Source organism: Xenia sp. Carnegie-2017, unplaced genomic scaffold, assembly GCF_021976095.1.
Source record: "Xenia sp. Carnegie-2017 unplaced genomic scaffold, XeniaSp_v1 HiC_scaffold_4, whole genome shotgun sequence".
NCBI classification, from domain to species: domain Eukaryota; kingdom Metazoa; phylum Cnidaria; class Anthozoa; order Malacalcyonacea; family Xeniidae; genus Xenia; species Xenia sp. Carnegie-2017.
Genome location: NW_025813504.1, coordinates 555,417 through 575,252, shown reverse-complemented (window position 1 = coordinate 575,252; position 19,836 = coordinate 555,417). Strand labels below are relative to the sequence as shown.

The 19,836-nt window shown below is 34.1% G+C and overlaps 1 protein-coding gene across 1 annotated transcript; it reads left to right on the top strand.

The window, feature by feature from the left end:
- The first annotated feature begins 3,831 nt into the window (after window positions 1–3,831).
- LOC124455405 (PE-PGRS family protein PE_PGRS16-like) lies at window positions 3,832–18,934 on the top strand. Its single transcript, XM_047006052.1, is given in 8 exon segments — window positions 3,832–3,894; window positions 6,022–6,128; window positions 7,686–7,861; window positions 9,514–9,692; window positions 9,694–9,727; window positions 13,166–13,486; window positions 18,350–18,385; window positions 18,388–18,934. Coding segments are annotated over 7 exon segments (1,110 nt in total). The 5' UTR covers window positions 3,832–3,894; window positions 6,022–6,066; the 3' UTR covers window positions 18,690–18,934.
- The last annotated feature ends 902 nt before the right edge of the window (window positions 18,935–19,836 follow it).

Here is a 19,836-nt window from a genome sequence, read left to right as displayed (position 1 = left end):
TATTTTTATTTTAAGTGTGAGTAATTTGATTCACTTTGTTATGCACTTCTTACTCAACTAGTTGAAACACATGAAATGTCTAATTCAAAAACCTATTTCACAGTCATGTTAAACTTACGCATTTCAGGCAAGAAAAATGGACAAATTCCTCATTATCTTTTGTTTTTTAATGCATTCGGCACTTATAAAGTTTCGTTTGAAACAGACCTAACCTACATTCTAACAACGCATTCTTTCATTTCATGGCGCTGGATGAGTGATCATATATAAATACTGCTCTGTAGAATATTGAAATCTGTTAAATCAGTTTGTTCATTTAAAGTTCATTCATATTATTCTTGACGAATAACACAGGGCATCAGCATGGGAGGCAGCTCTTGACGCCTGATGCATTTGCTTTACTTATATTTTGAAAGAGGATTTTTTCAAAGTGGCGCCAACCACGATCCGCAGACTGATAATTTAATTGACGTTCTGTGCAGCCGTTAGCGAAATGAGATATTCACATCAATTCAAACAGAGTTATGCGTTGAGAAATGACATTTTTATAAACAGTAACTTCCGATATTTTAATAATAACAAAGGCTTACAAAGCAAGATTCAGTCTATTGCAATATCATTATCATCAATATTCCCAAATTACTATTTTTCCTTCCAAAGTTGCGACGTACAACATGTTTGACACAATAAAACACTGAAACAGCCTGTTTACACCGCGATTAGCGATACTTCGTATAATTTAATATTGCTATGATTGATCGTCGCCGCGCACAGTGCACCATAAAATTTATTTTTACCAGCACAGAAGTAATTTCCAAGTGCGCGCCGGAGATCTCGTCGAAAAACGAAAAGCATACTTTCCAGCCTGGGTAACGATCCCAACTTAATGCAGAACCTCGTACACGATTCCACAGACTTACTTTTTCCTATACAAAACGCCAAGCTAAGAACGCAAATCTTCATTGGTAGCCAAATGCAAGACAAATTCCTACTCTTTTTGGAAAGGTATAGCCTTTCTGAAATTTGTATCTTCTAAAGAGAGTCATTGATCTTGTCGCAAATTAAAACGAATGTTCCCTTAGACATACAAGAAAATTTTCTAGCCACAACCCATCATCTTTCCACATATCAATAGTTTTTCTCCAGAACAAATAGTGCCTTCTTGCATCCACAAAAACGTCTTTCATCATTAATTTATTTCCTGAGCGTAATAAACTAAAAATAAACTGGCCGTCTTTTCTTTTACTTCGCTGCTTTCTGGTATCAAAAATATTTTCTCCTTTCAAACATTTGCATCTTTTTGTGGTATTCAGATGTAATATTGAAAATGGTTGCGATATATAATGTGTAAAGGAATTTATTGGAGATTACAATAATATAAATATTACACTTGTTGTCAAAGGTAACTAGCTCGGTTTACGTATTGCGTCAGTTAAGAGTGAACGCTTGACGGCCATTCCTGATATCGATTTTCATCCCGCCTACCTATGATTTCGTCTCACAAGCGAGACCTCGCTTGTGGCAGCCACTTCTTCGATATGAACACGACGTGAATATCAATAGTAAATGTATTGCAAAGCAAGATCATATATAGATGAGATGTCTCGCTAACCGGGCTCATATGAACAGGCCCTAATTCAAGGCAGCTAGTTACGTTGATCAAATGAAAATAAATTATTAATTTTCTTCAAGATAGTCGTTGGAGGTCGTTAAATCTGTGTAATATACTTGTACACGCCATAAGTTGCCTCTCGTTCTGAAATGTGCAAAGATTTTAAGTAATATTATCGATTCTTCATCGTTGTAATAGTAAATATTTCAAGGTTTGTTAGGCACACTTAAAGATGTAAAATGTTAATGCATATTTATTTTTAACGTTGAAAATTAAATGCCACGTCAAGCAAATTTTATTCGACCTAAAGCAATCTGTAGCTACTGACCTCGACACAAAAAAGGAAAAAAGTCATACGAAAGGGAGATTAATGTTTGTGAATGATTTTGATGTTTTCTCTTGATCAAAAGTTGACAAATCTTACTAACTACAATGAGATACTTAAGAACAAAAATATTCTTTTTTTAGTTAATTAATTCATCATATATGAAACGTGCAGCTGCTTGAACAAGGTTATATTTCTCAGTTTTACAATTATTGTTAAATTTTCGTGTATAATTTTCACACTTATATGAAAATTAAATTGCATGGATACATACAGTTGGACATTAATTGTTCTTAAAAAGTCACATATTTTGCATTGGTAAAGACTAGAATGTCTAAAGTGGCTAAAATAAACATTGTGTGTATGACCCTACTTAATTTTAAAAACTTTTTTATAAATACGAAGGTTCCCTCTAAGCATTATGCCCAAGAAAATAAACAGAAGAGATTACATTTTCAGGTAATTCTAAATTTCGAATGCATGTCTTGTGTGACACGCACGCACTTATTGTAAAGTTTCAATAGAAATAGAACTCACTGGAAGGCGATACTGAAGAAAAGAAGCTTACTTTGATCCCAATCAAACTCACGGTATGCAAAATATATGGCTTTGACAGTAATGTATGTCTATGACACCACAACAATGTATGTCTTTGACACCACAAAATGACTATGACAACATGCGATGACAACATGGCTATGACTCCACAACAATATATATAATGTTGTGCAAACCAAGCAGTTGTCTGTAAACTATTGCACGACTGTAAACGAAAGCTTTATAGCAGATAATCAAATAAAAGATAGTAAGAGAAAAAAATTTGTCAAATTTCAAGCTAAATAAATTCTAATACCGACGAATCTCTTCATTAAAGCTAACGAATGTATGAAGTTTGGTTTGCATGCATGTCACAAAAATTTATGCATTTTAAAATGAGTTTCTTTTGGAAATGTGTTAATGTGTATGAATGTCGAAATAACATCTATTCTTTATCGATGTATTAGTAAATATGTCAGCGTTTGTAGGAAACACCTAAAGATTTAAAATGTTGATCTTTATTTGAACTTAACTGCCACGTCAAGTAATTCTAATCAACCAAAAGTAATTCGTGCCGACTTTCATACAACGAGAAAAACAAATACTCGCAAAAGATAAAAAACTGATGTCTATGTTTGGCTTTGATGATTTCTTATTACTGTTAACTTTTAATGGAATAGTTGCGTTTATTGAAGAAAGAAAGTTCGTTTAGATAAGTGACAATGTATATAACTTGGAGGTAAAAGATTCAAAAATAACTATGATGATATAATCGTTCGATATACGTTTTCGATCACGTGATATTTAACCAATGTTCTTTTATGATTAACAATAACAATGTTTATTCTTGAATATATTATAATATATCAATATGTCAACAATTACCAACTTCAAATTTTAAAAAGTTAATAATTCTTACAAAAAACAATGCGATACTTAAAACAATAATTTCTTTTTGACATAATTAATTCATCGTGTATAGCTAATAAAATGTGAAGCTCCTGAAACAATGACAATTAACTATTTTTAACTGTTTCATCAAATATTTTCTGAATATTTCAATATTAATTAGCATGTACATGCATTTAAAGACTGATTCATGATTTTTTAACAATTCTTAGAGAGTCACAAACTCTGTATTTTGCCAAGATAAAGTAGCTAAGTCACTGTGGAACAAATTTTCGCACTTCAAGAAATAAAAAAGGAACTCGTGCAATTGAATTAACAAACCCTATACAAATATACAGGAAGCCGTTTAAGCAATAGGCTTAAAACACAAATATTGAAGCTTACAATTTCCTGCATTTTAAATTTATAAATTCATTTCTTGTTTGAGACGCTTGCACTTCTTGCAGAACTCGAATAAGAACAGAGCTCCCTGGAAAAATTTCCTTCAGAAAACTGCGGATAAATTAAAAAAGTATGTGTAATTATCAATTGTTTTGTATATTTGTAGTAAATTTATATTACATTTTTTATTGAAATGTGCTCGTATGTAAATATTTTGCTATTTAAAATTGGCGCTTTAGTTTGGTAAGCTTGTTCTTTGTTGCAGTATGAACTCTTATGCAATGCAGGTGCTTATATGCAATATATTACAGATACACATTACTTTTAAAAGCATGAGATGATGTAAAGCGTAAAAGACAAAATACGGAAGTGGATCGTACTGATCCATCATAGTATCGCTACAAAATATTTACACAAAATATTTACGACAGTAGTTTTGACACAATTACATCAACTATAAAAGAGAAAACTTAAGATTCATGATATGAAAGAAAGATGCAGATTATTTCTTTATTTATGCGCATTTTTTGCAAAACTTCAAATGGCGCGCTTTGATTGAATCCGGTCCATTATTCTCCCGCAATCGACCACGATCCGAAATGCATAACTTTACACTCAAGTATAAACAAACGTAAAGCAAACAGAAAACGAAGAAAAAACATAAAGAAGAAAATTTATAAGCTTTTGCTGCCCATGCAACTGCTCTCATCTGTCCATTTTCTCAAACTAAGAAAACAATTAGGCTAAATGATTACCTTCGAATGACGACTACATCTTATCATAATATAGTCAAGAAAACCATTGATATGTATATAATGTGGCATTACGTATCCAAGTATAAATGGAGAGCAGAACGTAAATGTCATCGGTACCTATTCGTAAAACAAAGACACAAAATTACTCTTTTTTGTTTTTGTCCTTTTACATTTTTTATTACGCATTGACTATTGAAACAATCAGGAGAAAATCTAAGAGATCAGTATAGCAGGTTTTATAAGAAGAATTTTAAAATTGTACTTTAATATAGTTAAGTGATTTTAATCTCTATTCACTTATATCCTGGTAATTTTATAAACGCTGTCATTTTCTCATATAATAACATAAAATTAATTTCTTTCTACGATTCTTTAACAAATGATCATATAAAAAATTTGTTGTAGATAATTAAATGAATCTTGTTGGCCATGCGAACACATGAACACTTCAATTTGGATATGAGACTGCAATTTAACAGTTAAAAGCTAAATTACAAGTGTTGTGATCTTTTTAAAATATTTATTGTCATTCCTCGCTCTACACAGCTCTATATAACAACGAGATATAAGTCTAAAATTGCAGAATCTACAGATATTTATACTCTTTTTCAAATTTAATTACTCATAATATTTTTCTGTATGTATTCTAAGGAGTCCCATTCGGTTTTACTTTAAAAGCTAATTATAATAAATAGTTGTATCATACTTGAATTGTCTCTTACGACAATTAACAATGCGTATCCACGAAATTTTGCTCGCATGTAAAGGTTTTTTTGGATGTCGTATAAAATCGAATATTGCATATATTTATATGTATAATTTATTCACAAATATAACTATGAAAACTTTTGATATACAAAAAAAGCAAATTTATAGATTTTTCTTTAATTAGAATCAACCGTGTAAAGCAAAAACACTTCATTTTCTATTTGAAGATTATTTTAATTTTTATTCTCATTTTGATGTCAAGCTGTACATTTAAATTATAAATTTTTTTTGACTTCCAGACAATAAAGTTTTTAATTGAATTTTTTAGATTTTCTACTGATATTAGTAATAAATAACTCTTCAAAGCAACCTTTTGCATTTTTTTGACGTATAAAATTGAAGATTGAACGATTTATTTAAGTCCTTACTGAAGACGGACTGCTAGATTAGACAAAAATTCGGCAAGAAATGTATTATTACTTAAAATTATCTCACCAAACAACAACATAATTGAGGCACACATATTGGCATGCCGTTTTAAACTTATTTTCTTACTTAAGTTCTATAAAATCTTCAGCAATGAGCAATAATCACAAAACAAGATGAAATGAAAAAAACGGCGACTTACCTCTCAGGAAAACAAAACAAAAGCGTTAACATTAAGATAATTAATGGAAAAGTTACTAGTGCAATTGATACAAAATATGTATATTTGCACATACTCTTTATTCTTTCTCTCTTATGTATATGTGTAAATCAGTAAATCAAATAACCACATGCTTGCGATTATGTAGATTTTGCCTCATTTTGATCATTCGACACCACGAACTATAAAAAAGATGACAAATTTTACTTTTGGCATTTCCCTCCTACTTGTAGTTATCTATGGATCTATACAAATGTAAGTTTCGTGTGCTGGTGTTTGTTTGATTCATGTTTTTCATCGATTTTATGTTTATTGAATATAATAAGTTTTTGCTTGTGTTATTATCTCTTTTCAGCTGTTCATTTAATCCCATCTTGACACATGACACTCACCTTTCTCATATATAAAATATTCCTCGCAAAATCTATGCAGTTTTTACATGGCATTTTTCTTTTACTCTAGACAGACACTATCATCTTTGGTAAATGTCTTCACTAAAATCCTCTTTTCTTATCATTATATCGAGTGGCGTAACCAGCCCGGAAGTTTTGGTCTTGCTATGTAAATTTTAGATCATTAACATTATTCATTTCTTTAGAAATCTATTGTTTTTACATTAAGTGATTACAGAGCAATTAACATAGCAGGACCAAATTTGCAGGCTGACTACGTCATTGATTAGATGTGCAAACATTGCTGCGAATCTTTTTTTAACTTTTAACCAGTCCTTATGAATTTTGGTTTGCTTTGAACGTTCTAATTACTGTTTCGTCTTTCTAGTGTCTCCAAGTGCTCACTTGACCATTCTCAGCTCGGCTACTTCCAGTCGACCCTTTCCTCTGCTGCTATTGTTATAGTTTCCACACAATACATTATCACCGTTCTGACAACACTCTTATAAATGTCTTCCTTTAATTTAGCAGATAGTTCCTTATTTCACAGCACACACTTAAAAGAGCTTCACACAGCTATAGGTCCATTCTCTCCAATAATTTCACGATAAACGGTCTTTTAATATTTCTCCTCCCAGTTCCATAGCTCCCCAAGATCTCATTTCTTCTGTTAATTTTTCCAACATGCACTTTCAAATCAGCTTACATCACAATCCTTTCCACCTTAAGTATCTTTTTATATGTATCATCTAGGACCTGTCAGAATTTTTTTTTTTTGCCACTCATTTATTCAGCCGTACATACGCTCTATTTATGTCAACCACTATTCTAATATTCTCAATCCTTAGACATAACAAAATATCTGTTATTCTTCAAATTTCCCAACTACGTCCATTAAATCATTTTTGTACCCATGCTTGTCGTTCTTTTTTTAGCATTATTGTGCCACAATTTTTTTAGCTTTATCCTAACTTTCTTGCTTTTGCTTTCTTAAATCTTGTTTCCTTAACACAAGAAACCTTAATCTGACTTTTCTCCATCATATATATCTCTCATCTTTTTTCTCCAACGTATTAACAATTATTCGTTCACTCCTGAAGATTGTCCACCAGCAATTTTTAATTTAACGGCAATGATAACGGACATCGTTATCTTGTGATCCTATTGGGTCAGAAAGTTTGACTTTTTGAAGCTACGAAAGATGCCTTTCCTGTCGCAATACCTTGCAATTGCGTTCAATGACATGCAGATTGTTATAATAACTTATCCACCAGGCATTTGTTGTTGTTTATATGACATAAACTCTAAGACATTCATTTAAGAGTCATTTGCGTCAGAAAAAATTCTATTCAAATTTAAATAATTAATGATATCTTTTCAAGTTTAATTAATAGTTTGAAAATGATAATTTTATCACCAGGAGTCATTCTTTGTGCTGTGATAAAATCAAAAGATTGGTTGATTCAAAAATGGATGCTTATCAAGTACTGTGTAAGAAAAATTCGTCACTTTCTCCTGATTGCTGTGATGACATCAAAACAGAAGTTAAATCATATGAAAGGTCGTATGCATCATTATGCTTAAACAGAACTGACGGTACGTAGACAGAAAAATATTTCTACTTATTTATGCTTGTAATTAATATAAAAATAGGTTGTGCTTTATTATTTAACATTTGATTGATTACATCTTGTCTCAAGATAGCTTGTGCTTCGCATAAAATACAGTTGTATTCATTGAAGTGCATATAAACCTTACAGGATTTTAGTATTGTTTAAAAGAACAGCTAGTCAAATTAACAAATTCAAAAAAGTAAATTGATTTACGTTAAACCTATCTTGGGAAATTGCTGATAAAACTCCAAATTTACCATATATATTTTTCACTAAGGGAACTGGTATCTAGTTCTTCTCGTGACGTCATGTAAGGAGCACTGTTCGCACGACTCTATTTAATTCAAGACAAACTGTCTGCTGTAAATCATCCATAGCGTCCTTTTTTGAAAAATTGGATTTATTTAGGTCGGCATTTTTATCGTTAGATTCATCAGAAGATGAAATTTTTGACGTAGAGTTCGACAGTAGTTGTCAGCGGCAAAGCTAGTCTCCAATGAAAAAAACACATGTGGCATAATATTTACTTTTTATATAGGAAGTTAGGACGGGATGTTTCTAAGATGGGTTGTATACATCCCACGTTTATACGAGTTTTTACAACGAGACAAAAAGTAATTGAGAATAGGAAACCATCATACCACGTCTCCTCAGCCTTGATTTGCCAAAGCCTTTGTCTTTAGCGGCATCCGTACTTTGTCGTTTGAGCTTTGTAAAAAATTCCGAAAATACAAATCTCGCTTTCAGAATGGCATATTTTTTGCTTTGTATTTGACTCGAACAAGAAATTATAGTTGTTTGTTCTGAACTTTGACTTCCAACAATCGTTTTGTTCGTCGTGCAAAAATTTGAGAATTTATATAACCAAAAACATGTCCCGTGTTGACCAAGATCACGGTTATAAAAAATCGATCCAGACTAACCGGCGCGAGACAAAAAACATCCCAGTTCCATACAAACAAATGAGAATTACATATAAAAAATGTATAAAATCCGATGTCTCATTCATCTCCCGTTTTGGGAGTCAATCCATCCGGCTGTCACATAAACAAGTGCTTTGCTCCTTATACGTAGAAGGAGAAGATTCGGCTGTGACTGAAGAGGAAAGAAAGATTGTACACAAGCCTGCTTGTCTTGCAAATGAAATATACCGCCTAGTCAAGTTCTTGAGCTTAAATGTAAAATGCAAATACTACATATCTGATATTGGACATTTTACTCGCTTTACCACAACAAAGTTGAGCCACTTATTTCAACAGAATTGGCGGACCATTAAAAGAGGAGTAGTGGCCTGCACGCTATGGGCAGAAAACGTTAAACCTGCCGGTTATAGTCGACTAAGTTGGCCTTATATGACAATATCTTGCTATACTTTTCATATATCTTTACGACAGTTCAGACCCGTGTTATTTACATGATGTCAGCTTGACGCAGGCCCAGTCATAGTGGTAAAACCGAGTGCTTAAAATGGTATATTTTTTAAATTTGACGGAGTTTACAGCGCAAACTATTTGTCTTATTTCAGAAAAATTTTGGAATATGGCCTTTGATACCATGTACATTGAATAGTGTAAAAACACGTAAGGTTTATATGCAATTTAAATGATTCAATTCAATAGTTGTATTATAATATAGTTGAGTTCCGTCAATTCAATGCAATATTTACAAATCTTGGAGCCTCTGGTCGCCATGGTCCAACATCAATTGGTCAATTTTACAATGGTCAGGATCACGAAAATATGGTAACCGTATCGAAAGGTATCCAGTATTGGACAGTGCCTGGAACTTATGAAATTACAGCTGTTGGTGCAATAGGGTGGTGATGATAAGTATGGCTCTGCTTATAGAGGTAAAGTTTTAAAGTTTGCTATTATTGTAGTTTCCTATCAGATAATTGGAAACTCAATTTTTAAGACAATATTATTACACTAAAGTTACTATCGCAAAGGAATTGCTGCTTCCTTTTTCATCCATGGGACGAGTGCTTAGAAGAAATGAAATCAAGCGCACGGAAAGCCGACGGCAAGCTCGAGCGAGCATAAGTATATCCGCTTCCCATGTTTTACTTGCGACGATTATAGAAACATCCTCGAAAAATTTAACATTAAATTCATTGCTATTATGAATGAAAACCGTTTTTATTAGATTATACTATATCTTCATTTGTACATGTCGTCCTAAGGCTTTGTAAAGAGTAACATTGTCGTTCACAAATAAATGGAGCAAAGTTTACTTCGTATATGAAAAGAGTAAACCATGTTTACAAGATAATATACAACTGACTGAATCTCTAATTTTGGGCCAACAGCCGTGTAGTTTTGTTATTATAATACTATTATCTTATTATGGTAAAACTATATTGCTCATTGTTGTATACTTAATTTGTGAACGGAGAGGCTTCACACGTGGCGAGTATTTTTTGACCATCCCATTACACTTACGTACATAATTTAAAACAAAAATCATTTGACATGCCGAAATAGTTATACTACATGAAACATTGACTCTAATACTATAAGGTCACTATTGAGAGTTCTTACATATTTATTGTCTACTTGTAATAGCACATTAGCTAAATGTACTTTTGTCCACCATTCGGTTAATGAAATATTTGTGCCGATAAAAGTGTGCTTTTGTCCACCATATGTGATGCATTAAATGAAATATTCTTGCCGTAAAAAGCGCCGATAAAAGCATGAAAGCACATTGCTTTTTTATCTGAGTGGATCGATTTGATTCAAATCAGCAGCTGTTAATGAAGCCATACTACTGCTAGTATCAGGTATTCGAGGAAAATTTGCTTTCTGCCCGTTCGTCAAATCCAAAATATAAAGAACTTAAATCTTAAAATGTTCGTTAATGTTTATCAACCGAAAAAACATGCGTGCTCTACTTAATGATTTTATCATCCACTCCCCACAGTAAAAAAATGTTCTAAATTGTGACGTCGTGCCCTAAAAAAATCTTGCCGGACAGACGACAAATCCGAGTGTTAAAAATTACATAGGTTGCGTGAAAAGACTGGGTCGAGTGAATTTGGAATTATGAATAGTGTGTTGCCTCGTTCATGCTCGGCAGCATTTTACATGGCAATGAAATTTTCAAATTTTATAACTTTGGCAGCTGTATATTTAGCAAATGCTCAAAACTGCGCTAATTTTTCTTGCGAAAAGCGAAATTCATCAACCTATACAAAACTAAATGGATTTAACATCGCTTATTTTGTTTTTTCGTATGTAGAACATACAATCGTAAAATTTTATCAAACTTTCGTAAGTGATTGTTTTTTATAATGTATAAAAAATGTGACTGATCATAAACTATTACTGTGCTCGTATGAATAATATTCAAGAAACCCTTCATTTTGCGCAGGCGTCAATGATAATGACAGTTGAATACTTTACGACACAAGTTGTAACGTGACGTAAAAATTTATTACAAAAAAAATTTATCATTCGGAAAATCTAATATAGTGTCTTCATCAGTCACCAATTTGCTTTGAAAATTTCATATAGTGAAATAAAATTTCTGCTAATTTCATGTACTGTTAAGCATCGATACTTTGATGTACTCCCCAAACTTGGGCTATTTGACGTCACATGCAAACGCTCCATAGAATTAACAAGCCTAGATTGTGTTATCAGTTTCGTGAAATTTTGCTAAAATGTCAAAATATGCTCAAAATGTTCCCAAAAGTTTAAAAAGTTGCTCACAATAAATTTTCTATTGTATTCTTGTTAGCATACACAACTATGAAATTTCTTTAAAAATACGCCCGCTGATTGATCGAATGCTTGAAAAAAGTGCTTCTAAGGATTGTTGCACGTGACGTCGAAGCGGTCATGATGGGAGCATTGAAGTAAATACATGCAACGCTACCTAAAATAATTGGAGCCGTGGTTTTACCCCAGACACGCGTGTGTAATGTGTCGAGATTCTCACCGAGTGAAAATTGATTAGTTGAACAAGAAACTCGAAGAGAAAATCAACAATAATATCGAAAAAGACATTTTTTTGTTTGTAGTTGCATGTTTGTGTTGACGTTTGATCAATTTGACAAACAAATTCAGTTGCTTCCTTCTTTGCACTTATAATAACGTTCGTAATAATGTTGTTGTTTACGCTCTATTGGAGTAAACAAGATGAGTATTTTTTAATTCTCATTTAATGTAAATAGATTATTGATCTGTTGAATTTCGTTTGTTTATAACTTCGTTTTTGATACAGAAACAGTAAAAAAATACGTAAACATGCTTGGAAAACAAACAATATCTAAGTAAAACATGTTTTTTGAAGCTACATATATCTATTAAATCGACGTTTGGCAGCCCGTGAAAAGAAAAATACATCAAAGATAACTAATCTTATATATAAATACCCCCAAAACAACTTCTCTGTTCTTGAAAAAAGACGTGCAATGAATAGTTTACCGTCTTTTTCAACAACTTTTTGGTTGTCAATGCTTTTAATGCTCATAAAGAAGATGTTGATTGACTCTTGCCTAAATTCAACTATCTAACGAAATCTTGTCAAGTCTATCGCTTGTGTTGAGTCAAGAGAAATAAAGAAAAAAGCAATAGATCTTACCCGTCAATATGACCAAAAATATCTTTTTCGTGTTTTTTTTTTGAAATAAAGGCCCATTTCTTGTTATTTTTCTCTTCGAGAAAAGCAACACTTCAATGTTAATCCTGTAATTGTCACCATGATTTTCACCAGGTGATTCTGGGGTAAAATCTCGCGTGTCTGGGGTAAAATCATGTCTTTAAATAACTATTAGGGTTTCGTATTACAGGCAGCGTTCCATTTATTTTAGTTCACTGTGTTAGGGAGAGAACATCAAAGTGCCGATGCTCAAAATAACATGAAATTAACATAAGTTCTTTTCATTATAAGCGATTTTCCCAAACATAGCGACTAATGAAAACACTCTATAGCTTTATAATGCACGGAAACTTCTCTAGAAAATCTAGCAGACTGCATGGTTTGCGCAGGAAATTTGAATGGTGAAAAATAAACAAAACGTCATTTAAATGATGAATTTAATGATGAACATTTCTTTCAATATATTTTGAAAAGCCTATTTTCTAAAGAAAATACAAACAAAGAACATAGCTTTTCATTCCAATATTTTTTTCCTGTGAAACAAAGTACCCGTTTTTTTCATTTTCAGAAGCTTGTGCTTTTATGCGAGGCCATGGAGTTCCAATTAATAGAATTATTTCTGATAAAAAAGCAATAATTTTGATTTGTTTAACGTTAAAATTGGATGATGTATCGTTTTTAGGTCGTGGAGCTTACATGAAAGGAGACTTTAAAATAAAGAAAGGAGAAATTATTAAAATTCTGGTTGGGCAAGAAGCACCCCTCAATACTCAAAGCCAAAGTGCAGGAGGAGGTGGAGGTTCTTTTGTTGTTAGGAACAACAATGCTCCACTACTTGTTGCTGGAGGTGGTGGCGGTATAGAAAGACTGAACAAACGTTTAGATAACTGTGATGCGAGCACTAAAACATCTGGAAAAAATAATAAATGTGTCACACCTTGCAGAAATTGGGCTGGAGGAGTAAATGGGCAAGGAGCAAAGCAAGCTGATTCAGAAAATTCAGGTTGTAGCAGATTTTGAGTTTACGGTATTTAGGCTCACATTTTTAATAATTTTAATTCATTACGAGAAAAACTTTGTTGTTAAGGAATACTGAATTTTATATTTATGAGCTCTAACCATTACACCAAGATTTACATGTTTGTAAACGTAGATCGTCCAGGTTGGTATAGTCCTAAGAAGGACTGTTTTTGTTGTTGTTGACTGAAGTTTGGACAATCTTAGCGGTAGTCATCTTCGGAGTCAAATGAGGAGTAAACGTCAGGTTAGCCGTATTTGTCATCTGGTTCTCACGTCCTTGTATTGTGTGTACAGGAAATGTGTGGGTGTCAAATGTGTATTGTCATTGTGAATTAGTGCACCTACTCAAATTTACACGGCCTGATATCTTGCAAGGCCAAAAATGCAAGGCCATTAAGACATTCACGATTTCTAATTGATTTCGACTTCTACCTCTTATATGTGAAATCGGATTGCAGTATATACTAAAGATCAAGTGTCTCAGAGACAAACAAGACTTTTGCATGCTAAAATTGAAACAAAAACTCGAGTTGAAAGTAGATGCCTTTTAAAAAACGCAATCTCGGTTAATATAAATAAAATTACATCAATTGCCTTTGGAACGCTTGCTTTGCTTTAGTGCAACAAATCGGTCTTTGACAACAGTCTCTGTTCGCCTTTTCCTCTGATTGTTGAGGAAGACGTTACAAATAATTCTTATTGCCCGGTTATTGGCGATATCTTCGTGCTGTTCGCAGACGAACCCTTCGTTACACAAAACGGTTTTCAAAAGATCCTCCGCAACAAATCGCGATGGCTGCTAGTCTTGAATAATATTTGCTGCTGTATTCAGTACAAAATCAAATGAACAACTTTAAAATTACCCAAGCAGCAGATGGTTCCTTCAATCTGCGAGAAAGTAACTGCACATTTGAAAAACACCATTATTGGTTAGTAGTTGCTCACAGCAACTATTGCAAAGCAATCAGCTTTTTGCAACATGCCAGCAACGTTATCAGAAATTTCCTTAGAAGCATCCGTCAAACATATCCTATTAGACTCAGATATGATTGGCTGCACAGAGTCTCTAAATTTTGTTACTTTTTCCGGTGGTTTATCATCGTTGACTTTGACCCGATCATCAATGTCCAGTCCTTCCTTCACAAGGCTTTTATTTTGAATCTTTTCAGAATACACATCTTAAGCCGACAAAAACGATGACCACTCATTTGGCGGTACTGACCATACCGTTTTCCCGGATCACTCTGGAAGCGCGGTCAGCACGTATGAATAAACCTCACTAAAAGTTCTTCAATTAAAGCAGCATGGCAGCGAAGGGTTGCACCGACTAGTTTGAGCAGATTGAATTTGTCGCAATTCGACAATTTAAGGTTATCCCACTGTCTACAAAGGCTCTCAAGAATTCGGGTTTTTTGTCATTGAGAGCTGCAGCATTCCCAAGGCGATTAGAGGTGTTAAATCGGGATTTTGAATTTGAAATTGTCCACCAAATATCAACAAGGTGCAGGAAACTTGCAATGTCGTCGGCTTTGTCAGGAAAATAATGTCTTATGCCGGTAGCAGTTGAACGTGAAAAAATGGCTAAAGCTAGGGGTACATTCTGTTTACAATTTCCCGAGTGTAAAACCTTCGCACTAAGTTCAGGCGCTGCCCTTAAATTTGCCTCAAGTTTATGATCTTTCTCGTACACTCATGAAGTAACCGCCACGTAATCCTCCTCCGCTTACTGAAATAGGGTCATAAAACCAGTAAAATTGAAAGTAGGAAAAAGAAACCTTTGCGATTCAGCAAATTATTTCTGATGTTCTTCACCAGGTGAACAGAGTCGAAAACAGATAGGTCTTCTGACTATTCAGTGTGATATACACATCATCAACACAACGCACGCAGAGCGCAATTCCTTGTATGAATTGACGTTCGAAGAATGATCATCCGTTACAATTCCTCTGACACGGAATCCATTTTCTTGATTAGTTTCAAACAGGCTAAAATCGTCTTTTAACCATTTCCAGTTATTTGTTTTTCTTGGAAGGGCTTTCACACATATGGAATGTTACTTTTAACCCAACGATCATGAAACATACCACACCTTATACACTCACCTTGTTCATCTGCGGCATATGATTCACAGTAATGTACCTCGCACTTCTGAAGAAACATGTCATCCTATCAGAATCACATCATCAAATACTGCCGTTGTCTTTAAGAAGGTTCGCAGCTTTCAATGCATCGATCTTCAGCTGTTATTCGCCGGAGGAACACAGATGGCAATTTAAACTCTTCTTGCAGCAGTTTCTAAGTCTAGAGATGTATAACGTAACAAGAGGGGCATACCAATTATTGCTGAATACACAGGGCTCTTCAATATTTCTTCCTTAACTCTTCCAAAACACGGATAAACTCTTTTGTTCAACATAGGCAGGAAAATTGTGGAGCATACTTTTACTCATCAATTACTGACCTCTGCGAGAACTCACTCAGGTAAAGCGGGGCACTGCTCAGTGGTAAAGCATACGCGCAGATCAACATCCACTCGGATGCAAACTGCTTCAGGATCAGATTGTTCATTCTTTTCCTTTTGAAATGGCATGGTCGTCATGGCGAGAAAAACGGTGACCAAGTTCGTGGAGCAGTGAGTCGTTAATGTCAACAAAATCTTCATTATATCAAGTGCTTGAACTTGTCAAACTCATCTTCCTGAAAAACGTGTTGAGTCGGAGTTTTCGAAGCTTTGGGATTGAAGGTCGCAGTGAAGGACGATCTTTCAGGCTCTGGATGGATGGTTAATTGGCTTCATTGACTTGATGAGGCGAAGATACTTGGTATTTTGCTGGATATACTTGTCCTCGAAGTGATGTTCGCATATAAACACGGATTTTAGTTCAGCGGTGTCATGAGCTACTCTGTTCAAGATCAAGCACCATATTGGTTGCAGCTCCTCGTCTTTTGTAAACTCGAATACAGTCCCACTAGCATGTCCTTTGTATTTGGTGTAACACCCAGCAACGCTACATTTGTTTGGCATTCTGCACTGCAACTGACGAACAACTCAATCAAGATCTTATCACAAACACTCAACTAACCAAGATAAATTTACTTTTTCAAATAAACAACTTCCTCAATAACAATCATTTCAGAAGAAAACAGGAAAAGATTCATGAAAAACTTCTTATGTCATGTTGTCTCTATTTTTAGATTTGAGGAAAAAACTTGATGACTCATTGAAAATTCAATGGCCGCATTTTTATCTTTACTATGGCAAGATATCAGGCCGTGTAAATTTGAGTAGGCCATGGTGCGAAGTGAAATGTTTTAGTTGTGATGTGTGATTTATGTGTAATGATCTTACAGTTGTAATGTTTGGGTGTCAATTGTGTATTTCATTGTGAATTAGTGTTAAGTGTAATGTTTTAGTTGATCGTTTGTTTGAATTGTGAATAAGTCGTTTGTAATGTGCCGGTAATGCTGTGATCTGTTCAGGGGTTTGTAACAATTGGTATACCAACTGAATGTAAGCCGTTGTCTATAGTCAGTACTGTAAGTAATGCATTTTGCCAAGTCCCAGATCAATGTTGCTTTTGTGATTCGGTGATGTTCGGCAATGTGATTAGTACTTGTCGTAACGTTGTGATTGGTTTATGTGCGACACGTATGTTTTATGGTCGTAAGATACGCGAGATAGTCTCAGACGTACCTTTGATGTAAGTATCGTTGCTGTTGTCACTGAGTTATTCGTTTCGTTTATCGGTTCGTTGGGTTTGCACATGAGTTGCGTTTGATAAAGTCAGAGTTATAGTTTTGACAAAAACAACTGTAATGTATCGTTGCTGTTGTCACTGAGTTCGTTTCGTTGGGTTCATTGGGTTTGTAAGTGTTGCGTTTGATAAAGTCAGAGTTATAGTTTTTGACAAAACAACTGCAACACGATCAAACCTGTACTACAAAAACCAACGAAACAATCGGCAACAGCAACGATACCCTCAAAGGAACGTCTGGACTATCTCGCGTATCTTACGACCATACAACATACGTGTCGCATAAACCAATCACAACGTTACGACCGTACAACGAACATAAAGGACAAAGAACAACCCAACGAACGACAAAGGCAGTTTACCAAATGAACTGCTCCGACTGCCACGCCTCTATATTGGGGAAACTGAGAACAAACATAAACTTACTGAACACAAACGAGCTACTATGAAACAAGACAAAACTAATCACATTGCCTAACATCACCAAATCACAAAGCACAACATTGACTGGGACTCGGAAAAATGCATTACTTACAGTACTGACTATAGACAACGGCTTACATTAGATAGTTGGTATACCAACTTGGAACAAACCCCCCTGAACAGATCACAGCAATTACCGGAACAAACGATCAACTAAAAACATTACACTTCACACTAATTCACAATGACAATACACAATTGACACAAACATTACAACTAAAATATCACACTAAATCACACATCACAACTAAAAATATTTCACTTCACTAATTCACAATGACAATACATTTCCTGCTTACACCTGTACAATGACGTAAGAACAGATAACAAATGGCTAACCTTTAGTTTACTCCTCATTTGACTCTGAAGATATTTCACCGCTAAGGTTGTCGAAACGTCATCAACAAGAACAGAGTCCTTCTGGACTATACCAACATGGACGATCTGCATTTACAAACATGTAACGATACTCCCGGGTTCAAACCATTTACTACACCAAGATTTATTATATGAAATAAACCTTTCCCATATAAATCATTTCTAGCCCTGGTGCAATCAAATCAAGTAAAACAATATAAAATTTATAAATATTTTATGATGTTTATTAGGTGGTGGTGGAGGTGGATTTTACAGCAATGGAGAGAAGTAAACAGTTTGGGAAAGTATGGAAATGGAGGAGAAGGAGGTTTTGCTTTTATAATTGGAGGAGCAGGAGGACGTGCCTGGTATAACAATGCTGTTGGTGGATTTGGAGGTGGTGGTGGAGCATATGGTAATGGTGGAGGAGCAGGTGGAGGAGGTGGTTACTCAGGTGGAGCATCGGGAGAAAATGTGTCCGGATCTTGTGCTGGTGGTGGTGGATCTTATAATGCAGGAAAAAATCAAGTGAACAAGTCAGCCTTTAATGACAAAGGAGACGGATATGTCATTATCACTCGAAAGAGATAGATTATATCATCTTAAAGTTGTGTATTTTTTGGAAAAACCTTTTAGTATCTTGTTGTATAATTTAGAACTGTTCAAAACAACATTTTTCAAAATAATTGTATGCCTATCTGTTAAGACACAAATTGTGGTAGTCAACGTGAATCAGCGCGATATTTACCTATATCTATAAATACGAGTAAAATTTTACGTAGTGGCAACATTGTTGTCAAACTACAATTTTTATGTAATAAGACTTCATAGTTGCATCAGGGGTAATTTTTTTTCTTCAATGCCATAGTCTAAATTTTGATTTTGAACGTACTCTTTGAATAAATATTTTCAAACCTTAGCTTGTTATAATAATCAAGCCTGTTTTGCAGTCTGTATTTTGGATAATGTCAATGAGGAATTTACTATATTTTCTGAGTCATTCAGTTTTAGAAAGACATAATTGCGTAAGGACTTTTAAGAAAACATAGGTACGAGTGCGTACATGTGGATAGCCCTGCCCTTATTTCAGTTTAAATGGTGTGTTTCATACCTTATAATTTGATTACATAAGAAGTGAACTTCAAAATGCTCTTTATCGCTCTGCATCTACCCAATTTATACCTATCTAAAACATAATTTATTTATACTGAAAATATAAACAAATGTTCAGCTATTTTGAATATTTTGCTATTACAACATGGTATATGTACAGTTGACAAAATGAAGCAGGTACTGTATTAAGCAGTCCCTTTGCGTTAAGCCGTCCCCTGCTATTGCCTCAGAAATTTCATAATACATTTATGGCAAGAGAAATCTTTATATATTGAAGGGTTAAATTAATTACAGCACGTTCATGCACTTAGTCTGAGTTAGGTTAGTTGTATAAAAAAGTAGTTAGTGCTAGCAGTAGTTAAAAGATAGTTGAAGTTAGCTAGTTAGCATCGCTAACTTTACGAAGCACAGTTAAATATGGCGGCGTTGCTTACGAAAGATATTAATGGACAAGATGTTGTTGGTTAACAAGGTTTCTCATATGGTTATTTTGCATCTTCCGTGGCAAAGGCTTTTTAGAATAAGAGCTTTGAGGGCGGTATACATTTTTCATTGCTGTAAACATCACAAGTACTTGTTAAGCTCATAATTTCATTGCTAACAACTTGTTAGGAATTGAATTATT